At 48.4% G+C, this 26,287-nt stretch overlaps 2 protein-coding genes across 2 annotated transcripts in view; both read left to right on the forward strand.

Moving 5' to 3' along the window:
• The first annotated feature begins 1,509 nt into the window (after nt 1-1,509).
• phf8 (PHD finger protein 8) lies at nt 1,510-11,253 on the forward strand. The gene is given in 23 exon segments (XM_028994571.1): nt 1,510-1,812; nt 2,606-2,846; nt 2,958-3,043; nt 3,231-3,345; nt 3,443-3,603; nt 3,723-3,864; nt 3,941-4,127; nt 4,208-4,370; nt 4,456-4,543; nt 4,955-5,061; nt 5,251-5,342; nt 5,432-5,521; nt 6,110-6,418; nt 6,641-6,717; nt 6,805-6,931; nt 6,933-6,978; nt 7,131-7,216; nt 7,309-7,427; nt 7,529-7,848; nt 8,112-8,207; nt 8,753-8,862; nt 8,940-9,300; nt 9,379-11,253. Coding segments are annotated over 22 exon segments (3,069 nt in total). The 5' UTR covers nt 1,510-1,812; nt 2,606-2,748; the 3' UTR covers nt 9,468-11,253.
• Nucleotides 11,254-12,294: 1,041 nt separating this feature from the next.
• The window catches only part of huwe1 (HECT, UBA and WWE domain containing E3 ubiquitin protein ligase 1), a 38,317-nt gene continuing 24,324 nt past the window's right edge, over nt 12,295-26,287 (forward strand). Inside the window, 36 exon segments of the mRNA XM_028992920.1 lie at nt 12,295-12,369; nt 15,222-15,271; nt 15,488-15,551; nt 15,628-15,726; nt 15,825-15,867; nt 15,870-16,030; nt 16,172-16,324; nt 16,436-16,498; nt 16,577-16,654; nt 16,734-16,781; nt 16,874-17,042; nt 17,159-17,259; nt 17,532-17,682; nt 17,769-17,896; nt 18,736-18,876; nt 18,969-19,074; nt 19,248-19,355; nt 19,591-19,692; nt 19,823-19,903; nt 20,252-20,358; nt 20,708-20,885; nt 20,972-21,063; nt 21,159-21,361; nt 21,481-21,538; nt 21,616-21,792; nt 21,892-22,137; nt 22,251-22,384; nt 22,481-22,587; nt 22,809-22,994; nt 23,552-23,768; nt 23,863-23,985; nt 24,077-24,314; nt 24,391-24,729; nt 24,853-24,975; nt 25,052-25,147; nt 25,923-26,192. Of these exon segments, the coding sequence (XP_028848753.1) occupies nt 15,507-15,551; nt 15,628-15,726; nt 15,825-15,867; nt 15,870-16,030; nt 16,172-16,324; nt 16,436-16,498; nt 16,577-16,654; nt 16,734-16,781; nt 16,874-17,042; nt 17,159-17,259; nt 17,532-17,682; nt 17,769-17,896; nt 18,736-18,876; nt 18,969-19,074; nt 19,248-19,355; nt 19,591-19,692; nt 19,823-19,903; nt 20,252-20,358; nt 20,708-20,885; nt 20,972-21,063; nt 21,159-21,361; nt 21,481-21,538; nt 21,616-21,792; nt 21,892-22,137; nt 22,251-22,384; nt 22,481-22,587; nt 22,809-22,994; nt 23,552-23,768; nt 23,863-23,985; nt 24,077-24,314; nt 24,391-24,729; nt 24,853-24,975; nt 25,052-25,147; nt 25,923-26,192 (4,671 nt within the window). The 5' untranslated portion in view covers nt 12,295-12,369; nt 15,222-15,271; nt 15,488-15,506.

Consider the following 26,287-nt stretch of genomic DNA (forward strand, 5'->3'; position numbering starts at 1 on the left):
CATTTTGTGTCTTATTTGTATCACACTACAGAAAGGTGGGAACTACTGTTGCAGGCGGTGGATATTCTGTCTCTGGGGCAGCAGTGGCCTAGCAGTTAAGGAAGCGGACCTGTAATAAGAAGGTTGCCGGTTCGAATCCCGATCTGCCAAGGTGTCACTGAGGTGCCGCTGAGCAAAGCACCGTCCCCACACACTGCTCCCCGGGCGCCTGTCATGGCTGCCCACTGCTCACCAAGGGTGATGGTTAAGAGCAGAGGACATGTTTCACCATGTCACCGTGTGCTGTGCTGTGTTTAACAGTGGCAATCACTTCACTTTCACTCTGCAGAACCACAGCAAACGAGATCACTGCTTTCTGTTTGGCCTGCTAAAACCAAGCCAGAACTCCATCATCAAGCCTTGTGACGTCTTAACCAGCAAAACACATCACCACACCTGTTACCTGATCATAGCAACTCACCCGCTGACACATTTACTGAGGGACAGGTGAAGAGATGGGGCGAAGATGGGGCGAAACCCAACCTCAGCATCCAAGCATGGGGCTAGGCCTAAACATCATCAGCTGACTTCCTGTCCAATAGGAGTTGGAATATTTTCTGGAAATGATAATTATACAATATGCACATCCATTCTATTTTATAACTTTTGCACGCAGTTCAGATCTTGTTTGTAATGTGTTTTATAATGTATTTTATACATATTTATTACCTTAGTTTTCTCTCTTTAATTTAATCTGAAATTGAATTAAACAATGCCTCGTTGCACATCCCACTCCATGTTGCTCTTATTTAAAAAGTGCATTCAATATTGTTTTTGGTTTTTTTGTATTTGGAAGTGTATTGCTTGTAATGGCATTGAATGTTGTGTAAATGCAGTTGTGTGGCTTGTGGAGAAATATTTTTTTTGTTCATCTGCCATTAACTGGGACTATTAACCTCAATAAAGGTGATGGTTAAAAGCAGAGGACACATTTCGTTGTGTCACCGTGTGCTGTGCTGCAGTGTTTCACAATGACACTCACTTCACTTTCACTGTCAGGAAATTCACTCGTTCGCTAAATTCACTCGTTCGCTTTATTTTTATGCACGTACAGACGCAAGATAACGAAGGAGCCGAGTTTTTAAGGGTTAAATACACTTTATTTAAACAGGGATTCGAAAAATGATTTTAAAAAATTACAAGCATTTCACTGCTTATCATACCGTGTATGACTATGTATGTGACAAATAACATTTTAATTTGAAAAATTTGAATTTAGGACACCAGTCATTATAAATCCCTGGATTTTTACTTTAGGAAATTATGCATTTCCTCGTGAAGGGAAATTGTTTTTTACTTTCACCTAAGTGGACGATTAAAGGGAGGACGTATTTATTTTTAATGGAGTCAAAATATTAATTGGGTGTCTCTACTGAGCAAATGTTGGACTTTATCCGCGGTGTTTTGTCCCCGGTGACAGATCGAGGGCTTGTGTCCAGGACAGCGTGCGAAACCAACTTTATTGTTCCGAGTTGTGCGGACAGACAGCGGCGCTGCTCCCCTGCGCGGACGGGCTGAGATGCGACCGCTCCGCCCGCAGCCACTTCCGACGCGCTCCGCCTGAGCCCACGGTCCTCCGCGCTGCCCCGTCCCCGCGTTGAACCTCCACGGACTCCCGCGGGCCGGGTTTGTACGCGAAGGAGATGAGATACGGGAGCGTTTCGGACGATCGCCGCGAAGCCCAGAAGGCCGCGCCGAGCCTCGGATTAGCGTAAGATTCCCGCGGCGCCATGGAACGCGCGGCCCTCCGCCCCGTGTGACGCTCTCCACCCGGTAAGCTTTTTGCCGAGCGTTCTTTTTTTTTTTTTTTTTCTTCCTCCCCGTCCTTCCCTCCATCACGGGAATTCTGCAGACGAATAGCACCACCTCCGGCCCGACCTCCGAACGCGAGTGCGGTTAAAAGCGGAGTAAATAACTCGCTGCGGGCTGCCGCGGGCCTGTAAACAAAGCGCCCCGCTCGCTCGCTAAATGCTAACAGTTGTTAGCGCGCCGGCTAATAGGCTTAAACCCGTCGGCGGATCGGAGCGACGTTTTCCATTTAATTCCGAGTGTCGCTGGTAATTGAACCCTCCGGCCGCGCTAGTGAAACGGCTTCTCCTTCGCTGCTTGATTGATTCTCGTCGGCTGTCAGTGTGAAAGCGAGCGCTGGCGTTAGCCCGCCGGCTAGCCGAGTAAGGCAGCCTGAGCCGCTAGACTTGAATAGCGGACTTAAACTGCGAAAGTGTCGAGTTCGCGGATCGTGTGCTCAGTCCCGTAACTTCTTAACTGCACAAGGCAACGTGTCACTTTGGTAATGCCATAATCCGCCCTAAAGGATTTGCCCCGATCGCAGACCCCGGCCAACTTCGCCTAATCGCACATCATATTTGCTGTTTATTTAGGCTGGGTCACTCATTCGGGTTCTGCTTTAAAACCACGTGGACGGTGGCGTGTGCTGGTGTTAAAATAAGACAAATTGATGAAGGTGGTGGTGATGGTAGCCAATCAGCATGGAGCATCAAAAGAAGCTAGCTGGGCTGCGGTATGAATGAATGTACTGAAGTGTGTGTGTGTGTGTGTCTGACAGGTGCGGCGCCATGCCAAGCTCAGCGTGGGGCGTATAAACGGTGAACTTGGCTCGAGAGAACCTGGAAACTGCCTCCCCCAACCCCAACCTGCATTGAGCCACAGCCACGGAACTCGGCCTTGCCGCTCGCAGGCGTTGCCAGGATGGCCTCGGTTCCCGTGTACTGCCTGTGCCGTCTGCCCTACGACGTGACCCGCTTCATGATCGAGTGTGACGTCTGTCAGGACTGGTTTCATGGAAGGTGACTGAGCGCTGCGCTCGCTGAACGATGCAATTTTTTTTTTTTTTTTTTTTACAAATGTTCACCGGGCTCATGTTGCATTTCTTCTTTTTTGTGTTGTTGTTGCTCTAGCTGTGTTGGGGTGGAGGAGGACAAAGCTGCAGAAATAGACCTGTATCACTGTCCCAACTGTCAGGTCACTCATGGGCCTCCAGTCAGTAAGTTCCCTTTATTTTTATTAACTTTCTGGGTTTGGGACGCATGTCTCCTGAATGAGTGATATATCAGTTCTTGGGGGTGAGTGGACATGGCTTTCGGACTATCGTGTTCGGAGGATCATGGTAGCATGTACCGACAACGTGCAAAAGCTTAGCCGTAACGCCACGATTGCCCCGGTTTGTCTAGTGCGGAAGCGCCGTGGCGGTCACAAGCAGTCGGATGCTAGAAGAGATTCCGGGCGACTGGTGCAGACTGGCAGTCCCCAGTTCGTGCGGGAGTTACGGAGCCGCACCTTCCCGAGGTAAGTGAACGCTCCTGTAGCCTCACGCAAGCGCGAGGCGTTGAACTGCTTGCCCGCCCGGCAGAGTTTCGGACAATCTCTTTCTCGTTCGTTTTAGTGCCGATGAGATTCTGCTGAAGCCAGCTGGTGCTCAGCTCACAGTCGAGTTTCTGGAAGAGCGCTCCTTCAGCGTTCCCGTTCTGGTGCTGAGAAGGGACGGGCTGGGCATGAACCTGCCCCCGTCGTCTTTCACCGTCTCTGATGTGGAACATTACATTGGTAAGAATTTTCCCAATTAATGCAATTTAGTGTATCATTGTCTATATTTAGCTTTAGTTCTTCACTGTTTGTCTTTAAGTCATGATTTTTTTAAATTTTTTTATTTGGTTTGGTTGCAGGTTACGATAAGGAGATTGATGTGATCGACGTGAATCGCCAAGCTGACCTGAAGATGAAACTTGGCGAGTTTGTGGAGTACTACAACAGCCCCAACAGGGACCGCGTGCTCAATGTTATAAGCTTGGAATTTTCAGAGACCAGGTATGGTTTATACATGTCTGAAAATTAAGATTTTCGTGCGTTCTCCTCTCTCAGTGAGCAATTATTATTGTTGTAGGTTATCTAACTTAGTGGAAACTCCGAAGATTGTAAGGAAGTTGTCCTGGGTGGAAAATCTGTGGCCGGAAGAGTCTATTTTTGAACGGCCTAATGTGCAGAAGTATTGCTTGATGGGTGTGAAGGACAGCTACACCGACTTCCATGTTGACTTTGGAGGGACGTCTGTGTGGTACCATGTGCTTCGAGTGAGTTTGCCTTGCATAAAGATTTAAATCTATATAGATTTAAATTTCGAAACCATTAATTATTGCATGTGATTCTACAGGGTGAAAAGATCTTCTACCTGGTCCGTCCCACCCCTGCTAATTTGTCATTGTTTGAGCGCTGGAGCTCCTCCTCCAATCAGAACGAGTTGTTCTTCGGAGATCAGGTGGACATGTGCTACAAGTGCTCTGTGAAGCAGGGGAACACACTCTTCATCCCAACAGGTAGGGGACCACGTGACACTGTGTGGCTCTTATATGGGTAACTATGAGCCAGGCTGTCATCCTGAAATAACTGTTCTCTGGACAGGATGGATTCATGCTGTGCTCACCCCAGTGGACTGCCTGGCGTTTGGCGGGAACTTCCTTCACAGCCTCAACATTGACATGCAGCTTCGGTTGGTTTTGTGTCAAAACAACTTTTAGTTTAGATTTTTAGGAATCTACTAGATTTCTGAAGGTGTATGTCTGTTGCTGACAACGTGCTTCTACATTCAGTTGATTAGCAGCCATTCCCAACTTGTATTGTCATTTAAAGCATTAGCAATGTTATTGTTTGATATTTGGGACAGTCCCCCCTGGAGACACTCAGGGTTAAGTGTCTTGCTCAGGGACGATGGTAGTAAGTGGGGTTTGAACCTGGGTCTTCTGGTGTGTTACCCACTAGGCTACTACCACCTTGTTTAAAGTCAAAATGTCTGGATTGATGTTATTTTAATGGACAGAATAATTTTTTGTCACAAAAATGAGGACTTCAAAATGTCCTTAAATTCCATTGTCTGATGTGTGCACATTTCTTTATCTTTTAGGGCCTATGAGATTGAGAAAAGGCTGAGCACAGCTGACCTTTTCAAGTTCCCAAACTTTGAGACTGTGTGCTGGTATGTGGGCAAACACCTGCTTGACACTTTCCGAGGTGAGACTCTTTGACTTTACACTGTCAACCAATTTGACTATTTATTATTAGTATTTTTATGGCTCATTTTGAACATTGTAATACTATAAATGCTTTACATGGTGGGATTCAAACTGTTTGCTTACATTAGATATCATTTTATATTGACAATGACATGACCATTAATCAGGTTTGTGTTTTTGCTATCAGGTCTAAGAGAAAATCGCCGGCATCCTGCCTCTTACCTGGTCCACGGAGCTAAAGCTTTGAATAACGCCTTTCGCGCCTGGACTCGCAAAGAGGTATTTAGCGGCATGGACGTCCAAACTGAGTTATTGAGTTACTTTACTGAAGGCGTCTCACGATCCGCTGTGCTGGTTTGTTCCTGCAGGCTCTGACAGAGCACGAGGACGAGATTCCAGAAACCATAAAGACCCAGCAGCTCGTGAAGGACCTGGCCAAGGAGATACGTCTAGTGGAGGTGAGTGAAGGCGCACAGCTGGTGGAGGGTAGAGCCAGAGGGTTGGGGGAACCTGATGTGTCTGCTTCTGTGTCACAGTTACTCTCAGCTATTTACACTGTTTCCACATGCATTGAGGTCTCCTATGATTTTTTTTTTTCTGGTCTTATTGGTCCCCTAAGTCTTTTTCCGAAATTTAGCCTTATTGCAGAATTACAGCCACTTTGATCCAGTCCCACGATGAGATTTCCCAGGACGCGCCGTTTCAATGTCTGTAGCTTTAAATGCTAATGAGGAGGCGAGCGGCCTGTAAAAGTTGAGGGGGCATCAGCATGGTCATGGAGCAGACAATGAAATGCGTCCTCTGCTTTTATCCCATCACCCTTGGTGAGCAGTGTGCAGCCATGACAGGCTCCCAGGGAGCAGTGTGTGGGGGCGGTGCTTTGCACAGTGGCACCTCAGTGGCACCAGGGTGGTTCGGGTTTTCTAACCTGCAACCTTCTGGTTACGGGTCCACTCTCTTACCTGCTAGGCCACCACAACATTCATGTTCATTAATCTCACAAAGTGAAATTTTATGTCAGGATCTTCTCTCTTTTTTTTTTTCAGGATATCTTTCAGCAGAACTTGGGTCGGAGTGTAGCTCCTTTTGCTGGTGCCCAGAGTTTCCAGTCCACTCAGCCCAAAGTCCCAATGGCTGCATCGTTTAATTCTGGCCGGCCTCCAGGCAAAAAGAGGGGTCCAAAGCCAAAAGATGGAGTTGCTGATGGAGACACAGGCCTGCCAGGGGCCAAAAAGAAGGGACAGAAGTGCAAGGACATGAAACCAGAGGCAGGGGAGCTGGATCTTCTTGAGATTCACACCAAGCATACGCTCAAGAAATTCCAACCTGGAAATAAAGCCAAGAATAAGAACAAGGTAATACTGTGGGTTAAATCAAGGCCATGTACAATTACACACAGTGGAAATGGCATGAAATAAAGTGTGTGAGATATGACCGTGCAAATTTAGACAAGCACGACAAACAAGGAACAGTTAGTAACACTAAATTAAAGCCACTTTAAGTTGTCGCAGCAGTGAGATGGTTAAGCCAGTTCAAAATGAAATATGAAGTTGTGTCTTGTCACCTGTCTGTTCCAGTTGGAGCTGGATGACTTTGAAGGCAAGCTAAACAAGAGTAAACTAAAACTGGTGCTGACCAATGGCAAGTTTCAAGGGTAAGATGTCTTAGTGATCAAATGTACCCCCTTTTCCATTGTATTCCATTACCTTGCTGTCTTTTAAAAAAATCCCTAAATTAACAGGAAGAAGGTTGGTCATTTGGACAGCAGCAACGGTGCAGGGCACGCCTCTCAGTTCCAGGCTCTCGTTGGTAGTTCTGCCCTGGAGTCGGATCTGGAGTCAGAAGACGAGTTGCAGATAGATGAGACGCCCCCCCCCTCGCCGCCGTGCACCGCCCAACAAGAAAAAATTTGTTGGTGAGACTTGGCCCTGGAGTAATATAGGTTTCTAGGGTTGATGAAGTATGGATGCGGCAACACCCTTGACATGTGACCTCGTCCACATGAGTCGAGTACACTCATGGATTGGAAAGGCCCTACTCAAACCAGATTATTGTGCTTGCATGTAGGTCTACCTAGAAAGCTCCCGCGGGCCAAGCCCTGCTCGGATCCGAACCGTGTCAGGGAGCCAGGCGAGGTCGACTTTGATATTGAGGTGAGCGTGGCGTCCTCCCTGTGTTTCTAAAGGATTATATGTCCTTATGTGGCAAGCGACGTGTCATTTATGTTCCTATGCGGGACCTTTAGGAGGACTATACCACAGATGAGGAGACTATAACGGTGCAAGGAGTCAAAGGAGGAGCTGGAGGAATACTGGACTTACTAAAGGCCAGTAAGCAGGTGGCCGGTCTGGACTCGGCTCTCAGGTACCGCATTTACCTTTTATTGGGTGCTAAATCCGGTAAATCCAATACATTTTAGGCATTACATTTGTTCCCTTTTTTTTTTTTTTTTTTTTTTTTATTAGAGAGGAAGCCCCTGCTTCCCCCAGCACACGGGATGCAATCCAGGGCATGCTGTCCATGGCCAACCCTCCCTCTTCTTCGTCGTCAACATCCTCCTCTCCCCTCTCAGTTTCTGGTGTCCATGCTGAGGGTCTGGGACTGGTGAAGGAGAAGGGTGGCAGGGCAACCTGGATGATGGGAGGTCCCAAGAAGAGTGAGAAAAAGGCCCCCATCCAGAGGCCAGGAAAGCGGCCAATCAAACGGCCGGCCCGTCATCTTAGTGATGAAGAAAGCCCTGATGAGCAGGAGACATTAGGCACCTGCTTCAAGGACTCAGAATATGGTGAGGGGTGGATTTTTTGGATGGGTCCAAAACCGTTGGCGGTCTGTCTTAATTTTAGTTTTATTCTAGTATTTGTGGCAGTTGTTTAGTCTGTGCTTTAGTTATTGTTTTTTGTCACGTTCTGTCTTCTTTTATATAAATTATTTGGTCTTATATTTGCAATTAAGAAAGAGTAAATCTGATCTTGATCTGGACCCCAATCCAGTGCTTGATTGTATCATTGCACCCCTCGTTTATTTATGGGAATTTTTCTGATTTCTTAGTCTATCCTTCATTGGAATCCGATGAGGAGGACCATGCATCAAAGTCAAAAATGAAAAGGAAGAGGAACTGGGACGACACACCATGGAGTCCCAAAGGTACCTTCACACACCCTCAAATGTGTGGGACACATCTATAAGGACACAGCTGGCATTAAAGCCTATGAGATGTGTTATTTAACACAGAGTAGTTGCGCAGAGATGACGCCACGATTCACACTAAACCATGTCCTCTGTTTCATGCATTGAGTGACAGCTGCCCTTCATATCGCTCTAATGTCTACATTATTATTAATAATAATAATAATAATTAATTTTATCTAGGACTATTTAGAGAAACCTGCAATTGGGTTGTTCATAGAGAGGGTTCATTGTGCGTAGCTACACATTCACCCGCTCCTGGTCTATTAGGTCTTCAAAACCAAGGTATGGAAGACGTGATGCTGGAAATGACCTCCTTCTTCTCGTAAAACATTATAATTTGCTGTGCTCTGATTGGCTGTAGCTTGTCGCCAGCCAACGAGCATATTTCACTGTTTTGTGCGCAGAGTGTAGCTTTCAGCAATCGTTGGTGTAGCTTTCCCTCTTTCTTGAGATTGTGCAGAATTGTGTTTGCTAAACGCGTGTAACTCCCTGTTTTCCAGCTCGTGTTACGCCAACACTGCCCAAGCAAGAGCGCCCAGTAAGGGAAGGGGTGAGGGTGGCATCGGTGGAGACTGGACTTGCTGCAGCCGCAGCTAAGCTGGCACAGCAGGTAAGTTCTACACTGTGCAATAATGGCTGTCTTATAAGCAGATTGTATGGTCTCATGCTGTCTTGTGTTACAACCAGGAGCATCAGAAAACCACAAAGAGGAAATACACCAAAAAGAGGCCACAAGCTCCCCCTGCTCCCCAGCCCCAGATAGAACCCTCACCCGCCTCCCCCCTGATGAGCACTGAGCCTCCAGCAGACTCGATGCCTGAGGAGAGGAGAGTTGAAGCCTTCTCTGCCAGTCTCCTGGACCACGAGTACACAGCCGGTCCAGGCCCCTTCGGACCCGGGGGGCCAAGAGGCAGCGCTGCCATGGCACCAGGGGTGTTCCTGACCTCCAGGCGACCCTCCCTCTCCCCACAGAACAGCAGCAGCTACTCCCCAACTGCCCCGTCTCCGGCTGGACAAGTCAGCCCTGGGGCAGCTGCGACAGGACAAGGTATGTAGGCTTTCACCTTTCCCACGCATTGCCACCAGTCTGGTGCTGATCGTTCTGTCTTGTCTTTTCTGTCACCAGGAAAACGTCCAAAAAAAGGACTTGCGACAGCGAAACAGAGACTGGGAAAAATTCTGAAAATTCACCGCAATGGCAAACTGCTTCTGTGAGAGACAAGTGGGACTAATATTATGAACAGAAGGGCAAGGTGTAAATCCGAAGGAAACGGGATGTATGAGGAGGGCGGTCTGACTTTGTTTGAGGTAGTGATGCACGGGTTTTTTTTTTTTTTGGTTTTTTTTTAAACATTTAATTTTATGTTTAAAGGTGATTTTTTTTTTTTTTTTTTGGGAGGGGAAAACCCTTTAGGGTTTTTTTTGTTTTGTTTTTGAAGTCTTTTTAAAAAACTTTAAATGGGGAATTTTTAAAAAAGCCAATCTGGACAGATATCAGGACCAGTTGACCCGTGCATCGCTAAGTGCCAGGGATGTGACTGAGTGACCTGTGTATTATACATGTATCTGTATGCCCTTGATCACATTATGTAGTGGCTCTACCCTTACCTCCACATGTGTGCTCGGATTTTGTATGTTTCCTTTCACCTTTTGCAACATTCACACTCTTCCAAAGTGGCAAAACGCTTTAGATATGTGGCTAGATTCAGTAAAACAATTCAAGCAAATTCCAGGTAGTCCTCAAAATGGCTGATTTTTAAACATGGTAAGCGGTCTACAGTGACCAGTTTCAAAAAACCGAAGCTGTCAGAAGCTGTCATGTGTGCATGCCTGCAAGGGAGCTTTTAAGGGGAACCGCAGGATGCACTTGACTCGTATGAAAGGGACACAACCATGACTGCTTCAAATGGGATTGCCTTTTTTGTTCTTATTGAGGCAATCTTTAAATGTTCTCCTACCCAACACATTAGTTTAATTTGTAATTATACCTCTGTCACAGATGCTAGCATGTACAGCCGTACAAGTTTTTGTGATCTCGCGGTTCATAATTTGCTTTATTGATGTTTGTGAAATTTATTATTATTATTATTATTATTATTTTTTTTAGAAACATATTTAGATGCCTATCTATACATTCAGAATGATATAGATATATAGAGTACTAGTATGTTCTGAAGCCTTGATGCTAGCTTGTTTAATAGTGTTGCATTTTAGTCCCATTTTGCATTATGCAAAATTTTGTTTTTTTAGATGTGCATATTTTTTTTTATTCACCCAGTCACTCTGAGATCAGGTGTCCTACTTTGAAATTCTTTGTCGGCCTGACAATAAATGTCATATATAGTGCATTTGAGGAATACTGAGATGCTTAGAATGGGGAATGCTCTTCCTGTGACGAACTATAGTTCAGTCTGGGGACACGGGACACAGCAGCAGTTTTAATAGACTTCACTGTACATAGTTTCTGTAATTAAAAAAAAATAGTTTTAAGGGTTTTTGTTTGCATTATAATATTTCTTGATAACAGACACATTGTGTAAAATACATCAAAATGTTTGCAGAGTGTAAGAAATTTTAGTTATTATTTGTATGCAGTAATTGCAATTTTAGTTTGTCTCGTTTATTGGTAATGTAACGATGTACTCAGTAGATATGTTCTATGTAATGTTTTTATTTTGCTTATGGTCTTTTAATATCAGTAATTGTTGATATATTTGTTGCTTATTTTTTTAAATATTTGGTCCAAAGGGGTTAAATATAATCCAATATTTTCTAACTAAATAATCCTTACATTTGTAATTTTTTCATTGACATTTGTCCATGTACACCAAAAATGTGGTGCCTCCACCCGAAGGATGCCCCCACCCAAGTTTTTATGCTAAAGATTTTTCTTTATTTATTTTTCTTACTAGCATTTACTTACATCAACTTTGAAGGCAGCATAATACAATGAATAAGTAAATGTATCTTCAGAAAAAATAAAATTCACATTGCATCAGAATTTCCAGCAAGTAGCAACTAATTTACTCTACATCCCAAGTTTTTGGGAACTTCACAGTGGGTCCATACATATGACGGAAGTGCCACTAACAGTAATTTGTAAAAAAATTTAAATTAAACAATATTCATAAGGATCACTGCTGCTGTAAAGTTGATACATTGGAAGATCCAGTATACTGTTGTAGGTTCCAAAAACATTTGAAAATTGACCTTTTTTTCCACAAATCTGAAATGTAATTTGTTAAATTAGAAGTAGATAAAATATGACTGTGCATAGATTACATGTTAAATAGACTGCCTTTAATTGGAATTCCTGGCTCCAGTTATGCCGCTTTTGGGGTTAAATAAATATCTCAAAACATATTCATCAAGAATGTTAGGTTTCAATTAACAAAGCTATTTTGCATTAAATTTCTATTGAACCAAGCTTTGCCTGTTTTTGACATTGCACCATCATGAACTGAAATGGTGGAATGTGGCATTTTATGACTATTTTAATGGAGGCTGGAGAGTCGCACAATTGTACATTATAAATAGCAGTGCCCTTAAAGCCGATGCCCACTGAGCAAACTTGACCTTCTGGCACTCGCGGTATATAGTCCATCTTGGAATGACCTTGGGGTCCACTTTGTGACGTCCACCGGCCACAAGCCATAGCAAGCCATCAGCCATAGCTTTATGACCCCTGATAGGTGAAGTCCGTGTCACTTTTACTACGGCGTTTGGCAGTGGGTGGGAAATGTCATGCAGGTTCCTGGTCTAAGGAAGACAGAAACTACTTCTGATTGTTCTGTTAGTTCTGGTTTTGATCAACCACACTCTTTGACACCTCATCACATGCAATGAGGAAAATATTTAAGATAATATTAAAAAATTTAATATAAATATAATAACACTGCTGCTCAGTTTCCTTCCTATCCACGGGAATACGTTTATCAAGTTGTAATAAAACAAGCACAACGCCGCGGGCCCGTTCTCAAGTTCATCGTTTTGGCCGGAGGGGGGGCGTGCGCTCCGTCTTCCCGCAGCCGCGCAGGATCTCGCGGGATCTCGCGAGAGTTCATCCTACCCTGCTAGCTGCTGCAAGATGGAGAAGTTAAATTGAGACGCATACGCGGTAAGTGCCCCGAAACGCTGTGTCGGCGGCGAGCGCGGCCTGTTCGCGGGCGGCCGGTCGAATGGGACGGTCGGCAGAGGCCGGCGGCAGCGCCTCGGGCCGAGCGGGGGCGGAAAACGGGCGTTTTTTTTTGCCCCCCCCCTCCCGCCAGCCATAAGTCCGGACATTCTGCTCATGTATGAACCGCCATTTTTAATTTGCGCTCCGACCGAACTGTATTGTGGTCGCGCACACACACACACACACACACAGTTTGAGGGTAGCGTCTATTTACACGGCGTGTGTGTTGAATTCCGCCCGGGCCTGTGACTGTGCCTTTCGTAAAGTCGTTGTTCCGCCCGTCGGACGCGCGTCATTTGGCGTCGGGTCTGTTGGTCCAGCTGGCCTGAAACGGACCCGTGTCTTTCTGCCTTTTTTTTTTTATATAATTTACGTTCTGAAAATTCCCCGCAGTGGTGTGGTACTCACGTCAAACGTGGCCGCGTCGCGCTTTGGGAAGGAATTGAGGTGACATGCAGCCAATAACGTAAAAAGGCAGGGGGGGGGAGGAGAGGCAGCGAAGTTGTCCGAAATAAAAAAGCCGCACGGAGTTGAGGTTTCGTTGCAGCTGCCGCTGCGAACCGAGAGACGAGCTCCAACTCCGGGTTCCGGGCCCAGTTCTCCGCAACCTCGTTCCCCACGAACATATATATATAAAAAAGAACCCGCTTCGCCTCGCACTCCTTTAGCGTTTAACACAAGTTAAAGTCGTTTAATTTCTCACACGTTCTGTCAAAAGCCGCTTCTTGGTGGTTCGCTGGTTCAAAACATTAAATGGAGCTATTCGTGAAATGGGAATTCACGTTCCGCTTTGCTTTATGAAAAAAAAATGATGGCTGTTAGTGGCCTAGTGGGTAACACACTCGCCTATGAACCAGAAGACCCAGGTTCAAATCCCCGCTTACTACCATCGTGTCCCTAAGCAAGACACTTAACCCTGAGTGTCTCCAGGGGGGGACTGTCCCTGTAGCTACTGATTGTAAGTCGCTCAGGATAAGGGCGTCTGGTAAATGCTGTAAATGTAAGTCATGGAGACGGACACGTGATTACTGTTCACACATTTTCCCCCTAATTAATGTATTTACACGCATCATAAATTTATATAGATATTTTTGGACAAAGTAGTACAAGATCAAGAGGCGGGTTGGTGGGAAATGAGTCGGGACCTTGTTTTTCTGGCGCACTCCACATGAAACGTCAGTCCCCGGCTCCGCCACCGCAGCAGTAGCAGCAGCAGCAGCAGCGACGGTGGTGGGAACGCTGAAATGCAGCGTCTCGGCTCAGCGTGCCGCTAGGCCCGTTCGGGGGGGAATGATTCAGCGGGATGTGATGCGCGTCGCAGCCTGCCAGGGCGACCCGTGCGGCGAGCGCACGTCCGATCCGGTGAGTGGCCGGCGCCCTCCGATCCGCCGAGGCCGGGCTGAGCGGGAGGCCCCAGCGCCGGCGGCCGCGGTCGGCCGGCCGGTGCGATTTTGAGGGGCATAATCGGTTGACGAGAGGCGCGCTGGCTCCGGCGCAGGCCCCGCCGAAGCCCCGAGCTCGAGTGGTCGCTCGGGGCCGCGGCGGCGCCGGTTCGCGCCGCGGCCTGTAGTTCGTACGCGTCCGGTGTTCGGCGGCGCGCCCTCCCTTCGTCCCCGCGTTTCAATCCCCGGTGCGGGCGGCCGTCGTCGTCCCGAGTCGGCCTGCGCGGAAGGTGAAATTCGCGGTGACACATTTCGGGAGTCTGGGTTAGCTTAGCGTCGCCCGGCCGCGGAGCTCGCCGCTTTCGGCGGCCGGCTAGTTCTTTAGCGCGTCGCCGGACAAGAAGCACCACGACGGCGCCGAACAGTCGCGATGTGCCGCCCGTATTCGCAATAATTCCACTCTGTCCCGTTTTGTGCCAGTTGCCGCGCTTCAACAGCGGCTTTTCTCGTTTTTTTTTTTTTTGCCCGGGACTTGTCAAGTTAGCTTGCCGGCTATCAGAGCAGAGTCTGCCGCTTTTACCCTCGTCCGCTACCGCGTGTATTCGAAGCCCGAGTCCTATTTCGACACGATTACTCCGACTTCAAATGTAGGAATAAGGCGTTTAAATCGGACTTCCAAGTTAGAGGTTGCTACGTAGCATCCCCCCCCCCTGCTAGCTGGACGGCGAGTGAGTTTGCGATACTCTTCGTCCTTTTCTTTTTCTTTTTCCATGGCGTGTTTGAACATTTTAACTCGCAGTTTCTCATTTCCTCAGCGAACAGTGAAGGTTCCTCGTCATGCTAACAGCTATCATCATCGTCTTCCATCTCACCCTCTATTCCGTATGGCCCGCTCGTACTCCCCCAATAATTTCATTATTGTTATGATTATTTGGCGAGCTCGTCAAACATGATTTGTGTTGAGAGAGTGAGACCCGGAGCTCAACAAAGTGTCGGCATTTGACCTCGGACGGGCGTCCCTCGATTCCGGCTCGGCTTAGTTCCCTTAAAATGTCACCAAGGTAGAGTAGAATAAACAAAAAAACAAACGCACTCATACAATTGTTCATGCACTGGATCTAGGACAGGGTTCCTGCGGCCGTAACGTCATGGAAGTTCTGGAAAAGTCGTTGAAATCTGAATGCGTAACATGCCTTGTCTGTAGGGCCTAGGTTACAAGGCTGTGTTGTGGGCTGGAGAGAAGGGTTTTAATAAAAATTTTGACCTTGTCCACGTTGCGCCGGTGGACCGCGGGGGCCGCTTTCGTTAGGCCTCCTCGGCGAGGAGCGATTTCATCACACGTTGCTGTGAACCGAGCGACTGCGGCACGTGGCATTTTTTTTTCAACGTTGCATTTCTTCTTTTTCGCAGGTATTGTAAATGAAACATGCTGTTAAGTTGGATTTGCCAAATCATTTACAGTAAGTGTGTCCGCATTGTTTCTTTTTAAATATTTGCCACGGCCACATTGCTAGCAGTCGGTCACACTGTGCCCTGCTGGTTGGCGTATTAAATGTGGCTGTATTTATGGATGGCTTTTTTTTTTTTAATGATTGCAGTTGAGGTCAACTTGGAAATGGCATTTTTCCCCCTTTAGCTAACGTGCTCGCGTGTTTTTTTTTTTTTTCATCGAACAGGGTGTAAAAACTAGCAACCATGAAAGTTGACAGGAGCAAACTAAAGAAAACCCCCACTGAAGCGGTGAGTGTGCGCTACGGATTTCGTCTCTCTGACCGCGCTCTGCCTGCTTTGAACGCTGTTGTCCGTCCGCCCGCAGCCTGCTGACTGCAGAACGCTCATCGAAAAGCTGAAGGGATGCAGCGACGAACAGCTTCTGCAGGAGCTGCAGCAGATCAAGACCTGGAACATCGGCAAGGTGAGTCCCCCGGGGCGCCGAGGGGCGGGGCCGCCGGCGCGCACGCGACGTCCGGACGCGCTGTGTGACCGCGAACGCTCCTCCTCCTCCTCCTCCAGTGCGAGCTGTACCACTGGGTGGACCTCCTCGACCGCTTCGATGGATCCTCTGCGACGCCGGGCAGACGGTGGAGAACATGTCTTGGCTGCTGGTGTGCGACCGGCCAGACAACAGTCAGCTGAAGGCCCTGCTGCTGTCCGTGCTGAACTTCACAGCTCTGCTGATTGAGTATAGCTTCTCGCGGCACCTGTACAGCTCTATAGAGGTATTACACTCTCTCTCTCTCTCTCTCTCTCTCTCTCTCTCTCTCTCTCTCTCTCTCTCTCTCTCTCTCTCTCTCTCTCTGTGTTTTCTAGTGCGATTTTATTTATTTATTTATTTATTTACCCTCCTTCCTCCTTCACAGCACTTGACCACATTGTTAGCGTCATGCGACATGCAGGTGGTCCTGTCTGTGCTCAACCTGCTCTACGTATTCAGCAAGCGCTCCAACTACATCACCAGGCTGGGCTCCGATAAGAGGACTCCTCTGCTCGCCCGCCTGCAGCACCTGGCCGAGGTACGGCGCACCCCGGCGCGCGCTTTTTACCGCCAATCCTGACTGGTTTCGCGTTCTGCGCTGTCACGTCGCGTCTTCCTGAAACGTTTCACCCGTTCTTTCGTTGCGCAGAGCTGGGGAGGCAAAGAGAACGGCTTCGGCCTGGCCGAGTGCTGCCGAGACCTGCCCATGTCGGTGAGTTGAACCTTCATGTTAAGTCCGGCTGCGGTTTTCAGGCGCTCGCTTGACCCGCTTCTCCCCTCATCCACGCAGAAATACCCCCCTAGTGCCACCACTCTGCACTTTGAGTTTTACGCTGAACCCAGCACTGAGGTCAAGGTGGAAAGGAAGGTACAGACATCACTTTTCCCCATGCGGTTATAATGACGGAAAATTAACGTTTGGTAACACTTATCCATTTCCTCAACAGTCAAGCAGCAACACACTACACTACATCCACATTGAACAACTTGATAAGGTGATTTAAATCTTTCCAACGTTGGTGTGATGCCTCAGCTGTTTCCTGCTTATGAATGTTGGACTTATTATTATCTTTGAACACGTGTTCAGATCTCCGAAAGTCCGTCAGAAATCATGGAGTCTCTGACGGCCATGTACAACATCCCCAAGGACAAACAGATCCTGCTCTTCACGCACATCAGGCTGGCTCACGGCTTCTCCAACCACAAGAAGAGGCTGCAGGCCGTGCAGGCCAGGCTGCACGCCATCTCCATCCTAGGTGGGAGCGTAGGCCTGGTCCTGACTGCTAGACTCTTATCAGACTCTTCTCTATGTCCTTGATTTAAAAAAAAAAAACAAAAAAAATAATTCGTTCTTTTAACGTTCCTCCTGTAGTGTACTCCAACGCCCTCCAGGAGTCTGCCAACAGTATTCTGTACAACGGCCTTATAGAGGAGCTGGTGGACGTTCTGCAGATCACCGACAAACAGCTCGTGGTGAGCAGTCGCTTTTGCTTGTGCTCTTCCGTGGTCGTCCTCCCTCTCTCACCTTTGATGACCGTGTGACCACGGTGCCACAGCACAGTGGGCTGGCATTCAGCCTGCCAAAGGGACAAATGTATATAGGTGGCCAAAATATTTAAGGGTCTTTCCCCTGTTTTCATAATGCACTTTTTCATTGATTTCCTGCTAAAGGGGCTATAAATGAGATCATGTAGATAAATGAGATAGAGCTATAACTTCAGCTTTATTCCTATTCGTCACGTCAGGACATCAAGGCGGCGTCGCTCCGCACTTTGACATCAATTGTTCACCTGGAACGGACGCCTAAACTCTCAAACATCATCGACTGCACCGGCACGGCCTCCTATCATGGCTTCCTACCTGTACTGGTGCGCAACTGCATACAGGCCATGATCGGTAAGAATCAACAAACAGCAGACGGCGCGCCGTGTTTAATCTGATTAAAGGTTCCGGTGAAACGATCTGTTCTTCTGCACGGGCAGACCCGCTCATGGATCCGTACCCGCACCAGTTTGCCACAGCGCTCTTCTCCTTCCTGTATCACTTGGCCAGCTACGATGCCGGGGGTGAAGCGCTGGTCTCCTGTGGCATGATGGAGGCCCTGTTGAAGGTAAAACCCTTTGCCTCAGCCTTGGCTTGTCGTGGCCTAACAGCTCTATTTCCTGTCTCGCTTCCTGTCTTTAGAAGCCTCATATCAGTTGGACTGTGTTCTGCTTTCACCTCTGTGCAAATCATGATAATCAGTGTGTTTCGATGCTTATGTTGAACTTTTTAAAGTTTTGTGAAATTGGGTTTTGTCTGTAAAAATGAGCTTTTTTTTTTTTCTTTCCATTTTATGTATGTAAAGTCATTTTATGTAATGTCATCTTCAATAGAATTCGACTTTGAACAGTATTCTACATTTACAATATTTATCAGATGCCCTTATCCAGAGCGACTTACAATCAGTAGTTACAGGGACAGTCCCCCCTGGAGACACTCAGGGTTAAGTGTCCTGCTCAGGGACACAATGGTAGTAAGCGGGGTTTGAAGCTGGTTCTTCTGGTTCATACCACCACCCCTTATATTCTAGTAGTATTTGAATGGTAATAGTATAATCTATTGTGAAATTATTTGTTGCAATCTTTAAATTCAGTTGCATTGTATTTATACTGGATATAATTAATTATTAGTTACAATACATTTACGGCATTTAGCAGGCACCCTTTGTTCAGAGTGCGTTACAATCAGTAGTTACAGGGACAGTCCCCCCCTGGAGACACTCAGGGTTAAGCGTCCTGCTCAGGGACACGATGGTTGAAAGCTCGGGTTTGAACCTTTTGTCTTTGTGGTCTACTGGTTCAGAGCCCACTAGGCCACAGTATTACAAAAAACTTTAACCTTTCATTTGTTGAATGTGGCAGAATGTTTCTTTTCTGTGAAAGCTGTGATTTTTTTCCCACTCTGCAGGTGATCAAGTTTCTAGGAGACGAGCAAGACCAGATCACTTTTGTTACCCGGGCAGTGCGTGTGGTGGACCTCATTACAAACTTGGACATGGCTGCCTTTCAGTCCCACAGCGGCCTTTCCATATTCATCTGCAGATTGGAGGTATGTCTTGGATGCAGCGTCTGTTGGAAGTGAGGCGTGAGTCTGACGTTTAGCTCAACTCTATGTTCTTGTCTGTGCGTGCATATGACCAGCACGAGGTGGACCTGTCTCGGAAAGAGTGTCCGTTTGTTATCAAGCCAAAGATCCAGAGGCCTAACACAGCGGCAGACACTGAGGAAATGGACACAGACACGGACAGTGAGTGTGCATTTTTAACATTTTCTACATATTGCGACTTGAAGCACCGTGCGTAATGTCATCTTGGGATTTAGTGACTAGCATCATTTCGATATGCAGTATCATGGTAACTTGGTCTTCTAAAAGCCGCTGTGCTGTTGCTATGCTGATGATTGTGTTGCATGCTTTTTCAGTGTCTGAGGTTGCTATGGAGAGCAGCCCTGGACCTTCCACCTCCACAGGCTCCAAAGCAGAGTCTGATACCCGAGCACAGAGCAGCACGGCCTCCACACCCAGAACAGGTTACTATAATAATAATAATTATTCATAATTAAATTTATTGGATCTGAATGATAAATGCTAGATGAATCACTCTTGTAGGTTAACGTTCTATCCACTGCATGCACAGCAAATTGCCCTTATAAACACGAACATGGGTGCTGCAAGTGAAAGATACAGAACTTAAATTTTCTAGATACATTGAACATGTCCATTGAACATGAACATTAATGTTTGAATGCCTTCTGGTTATTTCAGGCGTGCAGTGCATCCCACAGAGGGCAGCTCTGTTGAAGTCCATGCTGAACTTCTTGAAGAAAGCCATTCAGGACCCGGCCTTCTCTGATGGCATCCGTCATGGTCAGCGTTCGTTCCAGAGTTTTTAGCATGATCGCAGACTTCACACGCGAGTGCCGACCCAATTTATTCGTGTCTCGCTAATTCCGTTTTGTTTTTTTGTTTTTTTTGTCTCCCCGTGTGTGGCTCTCAGTAATGGACGGGTCCCTGCCTACCTCACTCAAGCACATCATCAGCAATGCGGAGTATTACGGTCCATCGCTCTTCCTCCTGGGTGAGTGGGGGTTTTATTTTTATTTTCTCTCCTCCTCCTCACCCACACGCCGGAGATTTTACCCCAGCGCTAAAACCCAATCAGTCTGTCTGATGTCTAATGATGTCTGCGTCTCTGGCATTGCGCTTTGGCAGCCGCGCAGTAAAAAAACGGAGTGTGTAGACTGCCGCGTTGAGCCTCAAGGTCCCACACTTGGCAACCGAGGCGAGCGGAACAGTGCTAATTGAAAAGCAGCCTGCACGTTGGCGCCTGCTATATTTTTTGCGATCGTATGTTTCAACTCCCACTCCGCTATGCCCCCTTTTTTTTAAAATGTGTTTTTTTTCTTTCCTTTATTACTTCGCTCAGCCACGGAGGTGGTGACGGTGTTCGTGTTCCAGGAGCCATCTCTGCTGTCGTCTCTTCAGGATAACGGACTGACTGATGTGATGCTTCACGCTCTGCTCATCAAAGATGTGAGTTGCTGTTCTTGTGTGATCATTTTTTTTATTTTATTTTTAACTTTTATTTAATGTTGCGCCCAACGCTCTTGTTTCATCTTAGCTCTGGAGACCTCATAGCGTCTCCTTACTGTTTTTAGCCACACGTTCCCTTTCCCATGTCTGTCTGTCCTTTTATTTTTTTGTTTCCAGTGGTTTACATAGAAGAAATATACATATATTTAAAATCAGTTTTTAAAAGCATAAATATCTCTGCTCTGACTTAGTCTTACTCTGCTGCCACCTTTTCTCCTTCCTCCTATGTTTCTTTCTTTCTTTTTTTCTCTCTGTTTGTCTCTCACAGTGTCCCTCTCGCTCTCTCCAGGTTCCTGCAACTCGAGAGGTGCTGGGTTCGCTGCCCAACGTCTTCAGCGCCCTGTGCCTAAACGCCCGCGGCCTGCATTCCTTCGTGCAGTGCCAGCCGTTCGAGCGCCTCTTCAAAGTCCTGCTCTCGCCCGACTACCTGCCCGCCATGCGGCGGCGGCGCAGCTCCGACCCGCTGGGTGAGTTCGTTGGAACGTCTCTCGTTAGGGACCACCGGGAGAACGGTGGTGCCGTACCAAGGCTAATCACGGCGTGTGTGTAACAGGGGACACGGCGTCAAACCTGGGCAGTGCAGTGGATGAACTGATGAGGCACCAGCCCACTTTAAAAACCGATGCAACCACAGCCATCATCAAGGTTCGGCATCCATACGCGCCGTCTGAGAATAAGACGCGTAAGCTTGTAGAAGTGTAGTTGTGACTTTGGATTTCGCTGTGACACGCCCTCTCCAGTTGCTGGAGGAGATCTGTAACCTGGGCCGAGCCCCTGAGTACATCTGCCAGAAACCATCAATCCAGAAGGCGGATGGGACCGTGACCGTGCCCCCTGCCCGCTCCAACCATGCTGCCGAGGAGGCGTCTAGTGAGGATGAGGAGGAGGAGGAAGCCCTCCACACCTTCAGCCAGCAGCAGGGGGAGCCAGAGAGCAACAGACAGTGAGTGCATGCGCAAGACTTGCCGGCTTCTTTTCGGTTCTACCAGTCAAATCAAATTTGAGTTTCATGAACCAGAACCAGAAGTCTTAATTTGTCCGAAAATTCTTTCCCCTTTTCAGAGTGGTTGGGACTGAGGAAAGGATTCCCATTCCTCTCATGGATTACATCCTGAACGTGGTGAGTGTGGGTTGGTATTAAACAAGGCAGCGCCGCCTGGGCCACATTCCTGGTTTTATTTCCCCCTTCTCTTGCAGATGAAGTTTGTGGAGTCCATTCTCAGTAATAACACCACTGATGACCACTGTCAGGAGTTCGTCAACCAGAAAGGGCTCCTGCCCCTCGTGTCCATCTTGGGTTTGCCCAACCTGCCTATTGATTTCCCGACGTCTGCTGCCTGCCAGGCTGTGGCCGGGGTCTGCAAGTCCATATTGGTAAGGGTCGCTGTGCGTTTTTCGGTGGTTGCCGTAGTGTTTTTTTTTTTTTTTTTTTACGGGTCGTTTTAACGCTGGCCAATTCCTTCCTTTCTCCAGACTTTGTCCCATGAGCCCAAAGTTCTGCAGGAGGGTTTGTGCCAGCTTGACTGCATACTCTCTGCGCTGGAGCCACTGCACCGGCCGATTGAAGTGCCCGGTGGCTCGGTGTTGCTGAGGGAGCTGGCCAACGCTGGCCACGTCACCGATGCCACGTTGTCAGCCCGTGCCACTCCCCTCCTCCACGCGCTCACCGCCGCACATGCGTACATCCTCATGTTTGTCCACACCTGCAGGGTTGGACAGGTCAGTCCACAGTCCGAATGTCTGAATGTGGTGTTCCGTTGTCCTTTCGCCTTACGCCTTTTCTCTCTCTCTCTCTCTCTCTCTCTCTCTCTCTCTCTCTCTCCCCCTGTCAGAGTGAAATCCGGGCCATCTCGGTGAACCAGTGGGGCTCCCAGCTGGGCCTGAGCGTCTTGAATAAACTGAGCCAGCTCTACTGCTCGCTTGTGTGGGAGAGCACCGTGCTGCTGTCGCTCTGCACGCCCAACAGGTTCGGAACGGTTTAACGTAGCCCGTCGCGGGCAGCTCCGAGACGTCCAGCGTTTCACTCATCACGACCTTCTTTCTTTCAACCTTCGCACTGCAGCCTCCCCCCAGGCTGTGAGTTCGGCCAGGCCGACATGCAGAAGCTGGTGCCAAAGGAAGAGAAGCCAACAGGCAGCGGTGCAGCCACCTCCTCAGGCAGGAGAACCGGTAAAGAGACAAACCCCCCTCTGCTGTGTCTCAGAGGTGGAAATAGACCTCCAAGTAAGGAAGTACCATTTTATCTGTTCACTTTAATGGCTTAATCTTTCTTTACAATAGCTACTTCCTTTCTTGGGGAAATAAGAAAACCCTTTCCAACCCTTTTCATGGATTGTGTTGTCATGTACTGTTGTTTTTTTAATAAATACTTTATAAATGATTTTTAACAGATACTGACTCCCTGCCAGTGAGTGTTGACCCCTCAGCCCAGGGGCTCCTGGAGGGAATGGGTCTGGACGGAGATGCTCTAGCCCCCATGGAGACGGATGAGCCGACGGCTACGGACCCTAAAGCCAAGTCTAAACTCACACCAGCCATGGCAACACGAATTAAGCAGATCAAACCACTCCTGTCTGGTAAATGCCCTTATATGTTGTCATTTTCCTTTATTTATACAGGGTTCCCACGGGTCAAGGAATTTCTGGAATATCAGGGGATTTCAGTAAAGGCATTTCCAGGGAAGTCAGGGAATTTGATCATTTGGATGCCAAGTTTGAATTGTCAGGGAATTTTGTTAATAGCTAAAGCTAAACCCTGATGCATCATGAGTGTTTGTGCAAGTTTCTAGAATGCAATATTTAGCGAAGTCTGTGTTGGTGTAGGTCCATACACTGGTTAACAAACATGGCGGGCAAGTGTACATTTCCATTCAACATGCCGAGCTGCTTATATTTAACAAGGATGTAAATGCAGTTCCATTCCATTCAATGCCTATATAATGCTTTTATTCCTGCTCAGCACCCAAATGTTATATTGGACATTTCTCTATACGAGAGATCATGGAAATTGTTCTTTTTTGAAAGGGAAAGTCATGGAAAAAGTCATGGAATCCTAAGGCTGACTTTGAGTGGGAACCCCATTTTATATTTAAGTAGAGATGAGGAAAGGGTTAAAATATTTCCTGGCTCTGCAGCTTCTTCTCGTCTGGGTCGTGCGTTGGCCGAGCTCTTCGGGCTGCTGGTGAAGCTGTGCGTCGGCTCTCCGGTGCGGCAACGCCGCTCTCACCATACCACCAGCACGGGGACCGCTCCGACCCCCGCTGCCCGTGCCACCGCCTCCTCGCTCACCAAGCTGCTTACCAAGGGCCTGAGTTGGCAACCGCCGCCCTACACGCCCACCCCACGCTTCAGGTAACGCCGAATACAGAGCCGGTCTAAAGCAGCATCGCTAGACGCCGTTATTTCTGTGCTTTTCTCACCGCCATGTCCGGTATTTTGTCATCAGGCTGACATTCTTTATCTGCTCCGTGGGTTTCACTTCACCCATGCTGTTTGACGAGCGGAAGTACCCATACCACCTTATGCTGCAGAAGTTCTTCTGCTCTGGAGGACATGACGCCTTGTTTGAGTGAGTGGGACGATAGGTACATTTGGCCAGATGCTGATGTAATATATCATCGTTGCATGATGTTCTCTTTTCACTTGTCTTCCACGTTTAGGACATTTAACTGGGCCCTGTCCATGGGTGGGAAGGTACCAGTGTCGGAGGGCCTGGAGCACCCCGACCTGCCAGATGGGACCGGTGAATTTCTGGATGCCTGGCTCATGCTTGTCGAGAAGATGGTGAACCCCAGCACCGTGCTGGACTCCCCCCACTCGCTGCCAGCCAAGATGCCGGGTGCCACCCCCACCATGCCCCAGTTCAGCGCCCTCCGATTCCTCATTGTCACGCAGAAGGTAAGTAAGCGCTGTGTTCCTCGAACGATTGCACCTTGATCGAGCACCTTGACCTTTACCTTTTCCTTCCCGCCAGGCTGCCTTTAACTGCATCCGTAATCTGTGGAACCGGAAGCCGCTGAAGGTGTATGGTGGCCGTATGGCGGAGTCCATGCTGGCCATCCTCTGTCATATTCTACGTGGAGAGCCCATCATCCAGGAGCGGCTGGCCAAGGAAAGGGAGGGTTCGGCCCGGACGGACGACGACGGCGGCACCAGCGCGCCAGCAGGAGCTGCCGGAACTTCCGCTCCCACGGGGGTGGGAGAGGGCACAGCTGGGCCGGCCGCTGGAACCTCATCTGCCACAGCTGGTGAAGAAGGTAGCAACTCTACTCCCAGAAGAGAACCCCAGGTCAACCAGGCCCAGCTCACTCAGGTGAGGGAGTTAAAACATGTCCGCTTCTTTTTTTTTTTTTTTTTTTTTATTATGCATTCTTAAAGCATTTATACATATTCCTTTTTAGAACATTTTTGCCGACTAATATCACTTGTTTTCCAGCTGATGGATATGGGCTTCTCCAGGGAGCATGCCATGGAGGCTCTACTCAACACAAGCACTGTGGAGCAGGCTACAGAGTACCTGCTTACTCACCCCCCTCCCTTGCTGGGGGCTTCTGTCAGGGTACGATAACCCCTAATTCGTCCACCACCTCCCACACGTTGACTGGGGTACAAATTTATTTGCTTTTGTATTGTAGGAGTTCGCCATGTCTGAAGAAGATCAAATGATGAGGGCCATCGCCATGTCACTGGGACAGGAGGTTAGCATGGAGCAGCGCTCTGATTCGCCTGAGGTGAATCCTCCCCGGCTCCCTGATTTGGTGACCTGCGTCGCATGTATAAGGGTGTACTCGCACTAGGCAGTTTGAACCGCGCCCGAGTGCGTTTAACCCCCAAAGCGCGGCTCGTTTGACTAGTGCGAGTGCTCCGAGCCGTGCCCGGGTGCGGTTCGTGTAGCCGGCCCTGGCCCGGTTGGAAGAGGTTTGCCAGAGCGCGGTTCAGTTGGACTCTGCGCGGTTCGCATGAAGTGTGAGAGCTAACCTCACACTTGATGTCACGTTTTTGTGACGTTTTGTGGCAGGGAAAGGGTCGCTTTTGTCTACGGCAGAGGTGCAATGCTTGTTGGAAATTTGGGCAGATGAGAGCATATAAGAACAGCTGGACAAAATGCATAAAAACTCTGATATATTTAGCAAAAATCTTCTTATCTTCTTCATCGTGGATACCAAAGAACCACCGAGCAGTGCCGAGACCAGGTAAAAATTATTTAAAGGTACGGGATGCACTTCGTAAATCTGCCAGCTCTGCAGATGAAAAAGATGCTGTCGACTCCGTAGTAGCCGCAAAGTGACCAAAGCAATGGACTCTATGGCGTTCAGCGAGAGCGTCGCTCTTCCTGTTTATCCTGAAACCCCTCCCACCATAAGCCTATGTGAGTGCAGGCCAGAGGAGCAGTGGGGAGGGGGGACAATCGTACTCGGGCCCGGTTCACGGCAACCGTGCCTAGAGTGAGTACACCCTCTTTCACAAAAGATTCTTTCACAAAACAAATCGATTTCCCTCCTGCAGGAGGCAGCGCGCCGGCGCGAGGAAGAGGAGCGGCGCGCCCGGGAGCGTGCGGAGGAAGAGGAGGCGCGGTGCCTGGAGCGCTTCCTGGAGGCCGAGCCCATCGACAGCGCTGAGCTGCACGCCTTCACGGACACCATGTTGCCCGGCTGCTTCCACCTGCTGGACGAGTTGCCGGACACGGTTTACCGCCTCTGCGATCTGCTGATGACCGCCATCAAACGCAGCGGCCCCGAGTACAGAGACCTCATCCTCCGACAGGTGGTCAACCAGGTACGCAGCGCTCCGCCCACCCTACCGCTCAGATGCTCGCCAAAAGAGAGGCTTGGCTGGGAGGCGGCGTGCTCATATTCGTCGTGTGATTTATA

This window comes from Denticeps clupeoides, chromosome 10, assembly GCF_900700375.1.
Source record: "Denticeps clupeoides chromosome 10, fDenClu1.1, whole genome shotgun sequence".
In the NCBI taxonomy this organism is placed as follows: domain Eukaryota; kingdom Metazoa; phylum Chordata; class Actinopteri; order Clupeiformes; family Denticipitidae; genus Denticeps; species Denticeps clupeoides.